This window comes from Octopus bimaculoides, chromosome 22 (assembly GCF_001194135.2).
Source record: "Octopus bimaculoides isolate UCB-OBI-ISO-001 chromosome 22, ASM119413v2, whole genome shotgun sequence".
NCBI classification, from domain to species: domain Eukaryota; kingdom Metazoa; phylum Mollusca; class Cephalopoda; order Octopoda; family Octopodidae; genus Octopus; species Octopus bimaculoides.
In genome coordinates this window covers 27988403-28000263 of record NC_069002.1, presented here as the reverse complement: position 1 = coordinate 28000263, position 11861 = coordinate 27988403, and the positions used below count along the sequence as shown (strand labels likewise).

The window sequence follows — 11861 nt, the reverse complement described above, 5'->3', positions numbered from 1 at the left end:
ATATATATGCAGTTGTTTAAATGGTAACAATGGAGATGTATTTTGATAAAATCAAATCTGTTTATTTATTTGAGAAAATATTTAATTTTGTTTTCCTTCCAAATGTTTTTTCTTGTCCAATGTTTACATTTATCACTGTTGTTACTTTTAAAAATAAACATTCGTTGATTTTGGTGAACTAAAAATTTATTTATTTTCCTATAATGAATCAGTAACGAAATCAATTTATTAACTGAGATGATAATTTAATTTTTCAAAAATTAAAATTAAATATTTTTATTTCAACAATAAACATTAAAACGAAGTGGAGGGGAAAAGTCTTCGTCGTATATTTACGATATTTACCGATGAATAATTAATTTCCGTAAATAAGTGATTGAATGAAGGATTCAATCATGTGACAATCAAGGGACGTAACTGAAGTCAAAGTGTGCTGCTTACAAGGAATGGATCCTTCTCTCTGCTAAAAATAGCAGCTAAGATCTAATTGAAGCCACATTTTACAGTCTTAAACAAGGAATGACACTTTAGAAAATGTAGCGGTAGATATGCTGCGTCTTGAAATAAGACATGATTGTCACGGTTAGAACGGTGTTAATTTTAGGTCGTTTCGACCAATGGCTGAATAACTATAGTTGAGATTGAAGGCAAAGGACAACTGTTCAACCCCAGCTCAGGCCTTAAGAAGCAGACGTGGTCAAAAGTATTCGTGACCATCTTGTTTTTTTTGGGGGGGGGGGATGAGTGTAGGGTGATTTGGCTGCTATTTCTGGAAGTTCAGGCGACCACATAGAGGCTCCTTCGTTGGTGTTTATTTCCAGGGGAAAGAATTTAAACTCAATAGATTTGTTTCAGAACCACTAGCGCGTCGAACAAAATTCTTGGCGACGTATCTTCGAACTTTGGCATGCTCTAGATTCAAATTCCGTCCAGATCGACTTTGCCTTTCTTCCTTTCTAGGTCCATAAAATAAATACCAGTTGAGCATTGGGGTCTGTATAATCGACTGGTCCCTTCCCGCAAAATTTCTGGCCTTATACCTATAGTGGAAATGATTGTTAGGGGTGGTAGACTCAGAGCATTGGGAAAAATACCTTGTGGTATTTGTTCAAGCTCTTTACATACTGAGTTCAAATCCCACCAGAGTCAACTGTGCACTTAGGATAGCTAGATCTTCGTTTCGTTTCCCTGATCAGCCGGTGTGTTGTGTTCTTGAGCAAAACCCTTCATCTCACGTTTGCTTAGCAGTAACTTCAATATCTGACATGTGGCACATTGTACCCCTGTACGGCTATGTGATTTGATGGAGGGAGCGCTCTAATGTACAGCGCAAACACTTGATCACTATTAACCCTTTAGCATTCAGATTTCTCTACCAAATAGAATGCTTATTTGTGAACATTGTTTTTAATCAATCATGCATTATCTCATAGCTTTGAAATTTTGATTATGTGATTGTATACTTTTAGAATGACATTGTAGGGTAGGTATGAGAGGCTGGATCTGGCTGGATCTGACCATCTCTGTACAAGTTATTCAGTGATAAATTGCAGAATTCTCATTTGTTGTCTGTAATAATGAAGTCCATCACCCACCTATAAATGCCGACCTATACATTGGTACAATTGAATTGCCACTGTTTTCTTTGACCCCCATTAAACCAAAACCAGAATATAATACCACTATGAATGAATGAATATGTCCTCCCTCATGGCTGAGAGTTAGGGGCTTCGCACACAAATACTATCATTTGCCACACACTGCAGTTTTGTGCTGTAGTCATACACTGAAATTTTTTTTTTTTTATGAACACCTATTTTCAAACTGATTACCATTCTGGTCCATGCAGTGCTGATAACACAAAGCATTGGAATTAAAAACATCAAGGACCGTTCCATTTGTGGTTTATATACCTTCTACCCGTCAGTGGTTACCAGTTTCATACCATAAACTTCATCTTTTAAGTACCCCTACAAAACAAAGTCTAATGGTGTGAGATTCAGTGAACCTCATCATCTATTTGATGGAGGAAGTGAGCTAATGTACATTGTCTCTTTGCCAAAATATCTTCATGGTAGTTGATGATATTGATAGTGTGGGGATGCCCCATGTTGCTGGAAATAAAACTTCACATCTTCAAAGTCCTCTTGAATGGTTTGTACGATAAATCCTCACAGCAATTTGAGGTAAATGGAACCAGTCACAATACAGTCAAAAAAGAATGATCCAGTTGATCCGTTTGGTGATAAGCCATGCCATACTCTAACTCCTGGTAAATTAATATGATGTTCTTCCATAATATACAGATTTTCAGGTCCCCAGTAATTGCAGTTGCAGTGGTTAATTGAGCCAATTAATTTAAATGTAGCCTCATCACTCCAAGTGATCTTTGATGAAGAGTGTGCACCTTCTATATATCTTGTCCAGTATCATTCACAAAACTCCACTTGGAATATTTTCATTGAGAGCAGGGACTGGAGGCACGTGTCTTAGTGGTTAGGGTGTTGGACTCATGATCATAAGATTGTGGTTTCAATTCTTGGACCGAGTGACGCGTTGTGTTCTTGAGCAAAACAATTCAGTTCATGTTGCTCCAGTCCACTCAGCTGGCAAAAATGAGTAATCTTATGATGGACATCCAGGTGGAGAACATATATGCAACAAAACCAGGAGGTCGGCTCTTATGAGTCAGCATGATTTGAGGAAGTAACTTTACCTTTACCTTAGTATTCTTGGAATTTGGCATTTCCAATGACAGTGCTTCAAAAAGTGGATACTGGATTCTAAAATTCCTATCTCAAGACTCACTTGTCACATACATATATACAACAGATTTTTTTTCAGTTTCTGTCTACCAAATCCACTCTCAAGGCTATAGCAGAAGATACGTGCCCAAGGTACCATGTGATTGAGATGCAAGCTTCTTCCCACACAGACATTCCTGAGCCTATATAGATAGATAGATAGATCAAAACAGTTTGATTCAAATTCGTTGGTACTATTAAGTTTCAAGCGTGATGCCAGTCGTCAGCCATTTTGAATTTGAATCTCACATCACTAGACTATCGTTTGTCCACTCGTTCGTATATATATATATATATATATATATATATATATATAAGAATTTAAGGATTGGAGAAAACGCATGTTATAATTGCATACTTTATTCCTACATATGTTTCAAAGGATTACAACCTGTGTGATCCATAGGGATCTTTGATATTAAGATTGTAACCTTCTCAGCATGGAAATCATCTTAAACGTAAGACTATATATATATATATATATATATATATATAGATAGATAGATAGATAGATCGCAATCCACTACACATTCTTTTTTTTTCTTCTTTTTTTTTCTCTCCTTGTTTCTTTCTGTGGATGAGCGTAGGCTCGAAACGTTAAAGACTTATATATATATATAGTGTGTGTGTGTTTATCAATTCGTTTTGCAAGGTACCTGATGTGAAATCGTGTTGAAACTGGTATTGTTGTATTCCAGACGATGGACATGGGTTAAAATAACAAAATAAGAACAGTAATAAACGAGTGAAGAAATATATATATATATATATATATATATATAGTGCGTGTGTTTATTTGGCAAAAAAAAAAAAAAAAGCAATGACCGTCCCGAAATATAACAATATATATAGGGTGGCCCAAAAGTAGGTTTACAGTTATTCGACTATCCCTTCTGCATTCATATATTAACAGTTTAGATCTTAATTATAAAAAAATATGAAACCATTATTCTATGCTAATTTAGTTACCCCTGGGTCACATTTGTGACTTCCGCTGAGTTTATTAATTATATATATAACAAATTAATAGCAATGTTCTTCAATATTGAATATAAATGTTTTTCTAAACTAGGAGCTTCCAGTTAAACCATCAAAGTTGTTCCCCTTGAGTCAGTTATCTCCTATCAAAGTACCTCGTTGTTTTTCATGTTAACCACAGAGCTTGTTTCTAGGTGTCTGTTTGTATTTTCTATCTTTTATCTGCTTCTGTCATTTGACTGCGGCCATGCTGGAGCGTCGCCTTGACGGGATTTTAGTGAAACAAATCAACTTCGGAGCTCTTTTTTTTTTGTAAAAAATCTAGTACTTATAATATCGATATCGTTTGCCGATCTACTATGTTACAGGGACGTAAACACACTAACACCAACTGTCAGGCCCTGATGGGAGCACACGCACACAAACTCACACACATATATATGTAAGAAGCTTGCTTCTCAACCACATCATGATCCCAGGTTCAGTACCACTGCATGGCACCTTGGGCAAGTCTCTGCATTTGCCCCACCAACACCGCTTGACAACCAGTGCTGGTGTGTTTATGTCCCCGTAACTTATAGGTTCGGCAATAGAGATCGATAGAAAAGTACCAGGCTTATAAAAAGAAAGTACTAGGGTCAATACATTTTACAAAAAGTTCTTCAGGGCGATGCCCCAGCATGGCCACAGCCTAATGACTGAAACAAGTAAAAGAATAAAAATTTCCAGTTTCCTGTTTTGTTTTATGTGTGTGTGTGTGTGTGTGTAGTCAGGCTTCTTTCAGTTTCTATCTCGCAAATCCACTCACAAGGCTTTGGTTGACCAGGGAGTAAACACTTGCTCCAGGCATCACACAATGGGACTGAACCGAAAACCCTGTTGTAGGGAAGCAAACTTCTCGGCCACACCTGTGCCTATAATTTGTTTATATTTTCAACAAGTCCAGTGGGTGTGGCAAGGGTGGAGCTTCACATATCTGAATGTTGTTTAATTCTTGAAGCTATTTACTTCTTTACCTTGCCAAAAATAATTGGCATTATGACTCCAATTTTATTGTTTTGTTGCCAACTGGTGTTTTAAGCATACAGAGAGAATTAATGCCTAAACATAAAATATATATATCCACAATAATTAAGAGCTCATTTAAACTTCAACATGTTATTGCATTGCAGTAAATTCAAGTGTGTGTGTATATACATATATATTTATACATACACATACAAACACACACACACACACACATCCATGTAAAAAGCGATGATTTATAAACATGTAAAAATATATCCACAGTTATTAAGAGCTCAATTAATGACACGTTATTAAATTCCAATATGTTCTTACATCCTTATTACCATCATCATCATTTAACATCTATCATCCATGCTGGCATGGGTTGGACAGGATCTGACAGCTTCAAAGACTGTCCCGTGGTCCAGTATCTGTTTTGGCCTGATTTCTATGTTGCAATGCCATTTATTATGCTAACCACCTTACAGATGACCCTAAGTGCATTTTTTGTGGCACTAGCACTAACGAGGTTGCAATACAACACCTGCAAAACTAAGACCCCTTTCAACAACAAATCCAGGTGAAACCAACTTTCATTTATAAATAGAATCGGCAGAAGCAATCTTTTACATTAACATATCCAGCTGTAAAAACCACGACAGACAATGGAATTTGGTGCAGTTCTCTGGCTTGCCAGCTCCTCTCAAACCATCCAACATTTAATGAGGATAATATTGAAGATAAAAAGCAGAAAAGCATAAATTTCACATTTAGTTCGTAATTTGTGCCTCACAGCTGTTTCGGGGTTTTTTGTTTTTGTTTTTGTTTTTTGTTGTTTTTTTTTTTTTTTTTTTTTTTTTTTTTCTCTCTTGTAAGTTTCTTGGCAACCTTACTTGGCGAGTACCATGGCATGAAAAAAGCACCCAGTATATTGTATGAAGTGGGTGGCATTAAGTTTGGAAGAGCATCCGTCTGAAGAAGCGGTGCCGAAGCTGACGCTGAAGCTCGGTGTAGCCCTGGTGCTTGCTGGAACCCTTTCAAACTGTCCAACCCATACCAGCATGAAAAGCAGGCATTAAATGTTGATGATGCTGAAATTAACTTAAAAGCAATGTTTACCAAATCCTCAAGAGTATCACAATAATTAGAAACTATGCAATATGTATAACGAACCATTTCAATATTTGATGGTAATTTTTTGTTTTTGTTTTTCTTTCAGAGAAGTCCGACGTTACATTTAAGGTTAAAAAAGGTAAAGAATAGCAAGAAAGTAAAATGGACAAATGATACTGTTGACAATGAGGGCCTGAACCGAAAAAAATCGAAATGTAAGTGAGACCTTCTCTAGAAAAACTAATTAAACCTTTTGATGCCGATGTAATCAAAACAACTTCTGGTTCTTATCTTATGATGAGAACTTTCTGCTTTTAAATTATCTAAATTGAAACCTTCCATCGATATTTCATGTTAATTTGTTTTCAGAACACCAGGCTTTTAATGACAAAAATTATTTCACTAAATTCTTCATTATTTTCAAAAGGATTAAATAAGAAGTTAAAAACCTAACTTCTTTTGCTCATTTGAGTGAATTTGGTAGAAAGAAACCCATCATGTGTGTGTGTGTGTGTGTGTGTGTGTGTACATATATATACATATGTATGTGTGTGTATATCATCATCATTGTAGTTTGATGTCCACTTTCCATGCTGGCATGGGTTGGACAGTTTGACTGAGGGTTGGCAAGCCAGAAAGCTCCAATCTGATCTGGCAAAGTTTCTACAGCTGGATACCCTTCCTAATGCCAACCACTCCAAGAGTGTAGTGGGTGCTTTTTACGTGCTACTAGCATGAGGACCAGTCAGGCGGTACTGGCATTGACCAGGCTTTAATGGTGCTTTTTACATGCCACCAGCATGGGACCAGTCAGGCAGTGCTAGCATCGACCACGCTCAAATAGTGCTTTTTATGTGCCACCAGCACAGTACTGTCATCAGCCACTACAATTACTTCACTTGACTCAACAGGTCTTCGCAAGCACAGTTTATTGCCCAATGATTGAAGGGTACTCTTAAAAGGGTCAGGTATGTTGCACTGACATACGCCACAGTTACGGTTTCAATTGGCTTGCCAGATCTTCTTAAGCACAACATATCTCCAAATGCATCAGTCACTTGTCATCACATCTGTGAGGACCAACGCTCGAAGGTCATACTTCACCACACACACGCACACGCACACGCACACACACACACGCACACATATAAGTATATATATATATATATATATATATATAAGTTTTGCTTTATATTATACTCATTTATTGTGCTTTTAATTGTTCATTTTTCTATATGTGATAGTGGATTTTCATCGATGAGTTCATGAAACTTGGTTATTTTCCCTAAAACTATACATTTTATATATATTTTATCTATAAAGCTCAATTTAATTTTAATTTTTTGTAAATTGATTTTAATTGAGTTTTTACCTGTAATTTTGGATTTTGTCCCTAATATTATTATATCTATATATATATATGTTATAATTGTATTCTATATAATTATATATCTCTATATATGAATTTTATCTAAAAGGTTTTTATTTTATATATTGGCCACTGATAAAATTAATTATTTTAGATGATTTTTATCCTTTAATTATTTACACATCCTTTAAGTTCATTTACAGGGGATGTTCTGAATATGCATATAAAAGCCCTTATTCTATTATGCTGACTACAACTTAATGATGCCAACTGGTGATACCAGTCTTTTGGGGTCACACTGAGCTGGGCCGATATAATGTAGGATAATTGTAGTAGTAGTAGTAGTAGTAGTAGTAGCAGCAGCAGCAGTAGTAGTAGTATAATAATAATAATGATAATCCATGGATGGGATTTATATATATTTAATGCACCTTGTGATGCATTAAAATAACAACAATCCATGGATTGTTGTTGTTATTTTTATTATTTTTATTTTTATTATTATTATATACAGTCACACACACACACACATATTTGTGTTTGTGTGTGTGAGTCTGTGTGTCTGTGCACCGCATACCACTTAAACTAGCCTACCAATGCTGGTTTGTTTACATCCCTGTACATCAGCCGTGTTGGCATAAGGGTGGAAATGGAATAAATACCAGGTTTAGATAAATAAGTTCTGCAGTTGACTTATTTCACCTTAAAACCCTTCAAGGGGTGGTGCCCCAGCATGGCCGCAGTTCAGTGTTTGAAGCAAGTGAAAGATAAAAGACAAAGCTATTTGCATTCTGGCACCAACATCTGCAACAACGATGGTGCCACTCCGTATTTACCATACTTTATTCCTTGGACAACAGCGGTCTTGTGGCAAAAAAAAAAAAGACTTACAAGTCTGGTCAACCAATAGCCTTAGATTTGGTCAAAACTGCCTTGGACACCCCATCACCTCCATAAGGTACAACCAGGTGTCACCCCCACCCGTATATGTTGGTAGCATGTACTCTGCTTTTGCTGATCGTTTTAGGTAGCCTGCGTGCTCACAAACAGGCATTGACTCCCCTTCCCCTTGGCTCTCACCTTTCCCCTGCAGAAAAGTGGGGATGGGGCAGGGCTGTAGCAACACCCAGTTGTTTGCTTCTTTACAGCTGAGTGGACTGAGGCAGCAGAAAGCAAAATGTCTTGCTCTAGGACCCAATGTGCTGCTTTGTTCTGGAATTGATCCCATGACCTCATGATTCATAAACCAAATGCTCTAACCACTACACCACATGACTTCCCTACTGCTACCATAAAAGGGAAAAGAAAAGTTGACCTTCAAGTACAATGCCTGTACTTTCTGAGTAATGGTTACTTTTTTTTTTAGTGATTAGTGTCCAGCTTTTAGAAGGAATGAGATTACAGTGCATGTGAACTTTTAGAGGTATTATTTTGTTTGTTTCCATAGAAATATTGCAGTGATACAGCTCTTGTGTTTTTTGGGGTCTTTTTTTTTCCGTTAACCTCAACTCCATAAATGGGCTTGTCTGTAGGTACTTAAACACTGTCTTCCAGTCTAGAAGAAGATCACATCACTTCATGAACTATTTTTAATTGCAAGATTCCTAACCAATCACCAGTGAACATAGTTTAGTTGTACAAGGTCATATGTGACAATTACTTTATCATCATCATCAACAGTCCCTGGGCATTACAGGCCCAAGCCCTAGGACTCATAGGGCTGCCTGCCAGGTTTCCATGACCGAGATGCCAACATTCACTCTGAACAGTCCCTCGCGGGGTTGCTCTTTTACTGATGAGGAGATGGGAGCAACATGAAACCAATTTTTTTTTTTTCTTAAGAACGCAATGTACCACCCGGTCTGGGAATCAAAACCTTAATCTTTGCAATCATGAGTGCAATGGCCTTACCACTCAGCCATGCGCCTCCAACAGTTGTTCTATGCCATCGTTTAATTCATTGATTCTAAATTCAAATTCCATTAACTGGTACAACCCCTCTTATATTGCCAGTATGAATGATATACGAGGGGTTGTACCAGATATGACATGAATACATTCCTTCCAGAAATACAGACATTTTACCTGAATGAAATCTGACTTTCAGAAAGTATTTCTTTAAAAATTTCTAATAACAATTTTCATTTTCCAATTTATTGTTAGGCTGTTGTATATATGAAAAGCCTCGTAGCTTTGGAGAATCTTCATCTGAAGAAGACAATGAGGAATGCAACAGTTGTCATGGCCACAAGAGTCAATGCTACAGAACAAAAGATCCCACTGGAACTGAATTAGAAGGTAGCTATGTTTTTGTTTTTTTTTAATAAAAGTTTCATTATTCTAAGTCAGTGGTTCCCAATTTTTTTCTCTGGACTGCATTTTCAGAATGAAAATTTGCTTGCACCTCACCACGGGTCCAGAGAGAGGTTAAAGGGAGATAACCGCAGGTTCGAAGTCAGAATATTATCATTGATAACTCTCTCCTCCAATTTGCAGACCCAAGTTACTATATATATATATATTTTTAACACATAAAGCGCAACGGGTCAAGATCGTAGTCGACAGGCTGCAATCTTGGCCCTGATAGATGCAATTAATTTATGGGCGTTTGTTGGGGTCTAATGACACACAAACGCTCCAATACCCCCAGAATGCAAGAGAATTAATAGCTCAACTAATGACTTTTCAAATGATGTAAGACTTGCCACCATTGTATACTAAGAAGCTATTTTAACTATTTTTGGTTTTTTTATGGGTGCACGGTAGTCTCATTTTCATAAAATGTGCTCAGCAGTCCATGCTATGAAAGTGCAAATTCCAACACTTTATGGGTTGATACCTGATATAATGCAAAAATATCAGAATGATAAAATCAGTCAATAATTATTTATAATTATTTATATTGGGACTCCTGCATGCAATTACAAGTAATCCACAATGATATTTTAAATTTTGAAATCATATTTATTTTTGGCGTATGAATATTTTTGAAACTGTTTCTAAATCTTTGATTGTCTTTGAATCATTCTGCCTCACCTGGTATCCTCTTCTGTCACACCATTTGGAAACCCCTGTTCTAAGTGATCAGAAGAAATTGGAAAGTAGAATCCCTGATCAGACATTTTACTCTATCCAGTTTGTAAACAGCATGCCAGACATGTTTTTGCAGAGCATTGGAAATGAACGACACAGCTTGTATGACTGTGACAATCATTTACAACTAGCCTACAATGTCAAAACAAGAACACACACACACACACACACACACACACACAACAGCTTCTTTCAGTTTCTGCCTATATAATCCACTCACAAGTGGAGGCGCAATGGCCCAGTGGTTAGGGCAGCGGACTCGCGGTTTCAATTCCTAGACTGGGCGTTGTGAGTGTTTATCGAGCGAAAACACCTAAAGCTCCACGAGGCTCCAGCAGGGGATGGTGGCGAACCCTGCTGTACTCTTTCACCACAACTTTCTCTCACTCTTACTTCCTGTTTCTGTTGTGCCTGTAATTCAAAGGGTCAGCCTTGTCACACAGTGTCACACTGAATATCCCCGAGAACTACGTTAAGGGTACACATGTCTGTGGAGTGCTCAGCCACATGCACATTAATTTCATGAGCAGGCTGTTCCGTTGATCAGATCAACTGGAACCCTCAACATCGTAAGTGACAGAGTGCCAACAAAACAAAATCCACTCACAAACATCAGACTGGAGCCTGGTGTTGCCATCCGGTTTCACCAGTCCTCAGTCAAATCGTCCAACCCATGCTAGCATGGAAAGAGGACGTTAAACGATGATGATGATGATGAAACCTTTGATCAGCTTGGGGATATTGTCAAAGGCCATTCCCAAGATGCCAAACAGTGAGACTGAACCTGGAACAATATAGTTAGGAAGCATGCCCCTCCCCTCTTAATACCTCAGGGATTTCCAAATTTCTTCAGTTGAGAAATGGTCATTCACTTACCAATTTTTTTTTGGGGGGGGGGGGTCATGAATTAAACACAAAAAATTAAGAGGTTTCTTTTTTATGTTTTTTTTTTATTGGTTTTGTTTTCTATTTTATGCAATTATATTTTTAATTTTCCGTTATCGTCGTACAAATTCTTTTTATGTAATCGTCTTTGAAATTGTATCTCAAGTTTGTAATTCGTTAATTTAATCTAATTATTTTTATTTTTTATTTATTTATTTTTTTTTGTCATGACTTCAATTCTAGAATCCAGGTCTGCCCAAGGGGAAAATTATTCACACAAAGATAATCACAGTAAAGATGGCAAGGATAATAAAGATAACGATAATAATAATTATGGAGCAGGAGGAAAGTCTCTGACATAGGAAAATTATTTTTATCATCCTTTTTTTGGTTTTAATCCTACTTGCAAGTGGAGAGTAATCAAACACTACTCTCACTTTCTCTCTCTCTCTCTCTTCACATTCTCTTAAACAATTATCTTTTTTCCTATTTTGGTTAATTTAAAGAACCAAAATATTGCTATAAAAAAAAAGAACAAAAAAAGAACAAAAATATGTCAGTGAATATTTTGTAAATTATGTCTGTAGTTTTTTTTTTTTTTTTTTTTTTTT

General features: G+C 36.7%; 2 protein-coding genes across 3 annotated transcripts in view; one reads left to right on the top strand and one right to left on the bottom strand.

Annotated features, from left to right (window-relative positions):
• LOC106872095 (E3 ubiquitin-protein ligase PPP1R11) overlaps positions 1-11802 on the top strand; it is a 13868-nt gene extending 2066 nt beyond the window's left edge. Inside the window, exons 2-4 of one of the 2 annotated variants that reach the window (XM_014918955.2) lie at positions 6010-6118; positions 9436-9570; positions 11501-11802. In XM_014918955.2, the coding sequence (XP_014774441.1) occupies positions 6010-6118; positions 9436-9570; positions 11501-11607 (351 nt within the window). In that variant the 3' untranslated portion in view covers positions 11608-11802. Of the gene's footprint in view, positions 1-6009; positions 6119-9435; positions 9571-11493 lie in introns of both variants that reach the window. The other variant, XM_014918954.2, reaches the window with a different exon arrangement.
• Positions 11746-11861, bottom strand: part of LOC106872098 (gamma-aminobutyric acid type B receptor subunit 1) — a 56613-nt gene continuing 56497 nt past the window's right edge. Inside the window, exon 18 of the mRNA XM_014918957.2 lies at positions 11746-11769. Within this exon, the coding sequence (XP_014774443.2) occupies positions 11746-11769 (24 nt within the window). The remainder of the gene's footprint in view (positions 11770-11861) is intronic.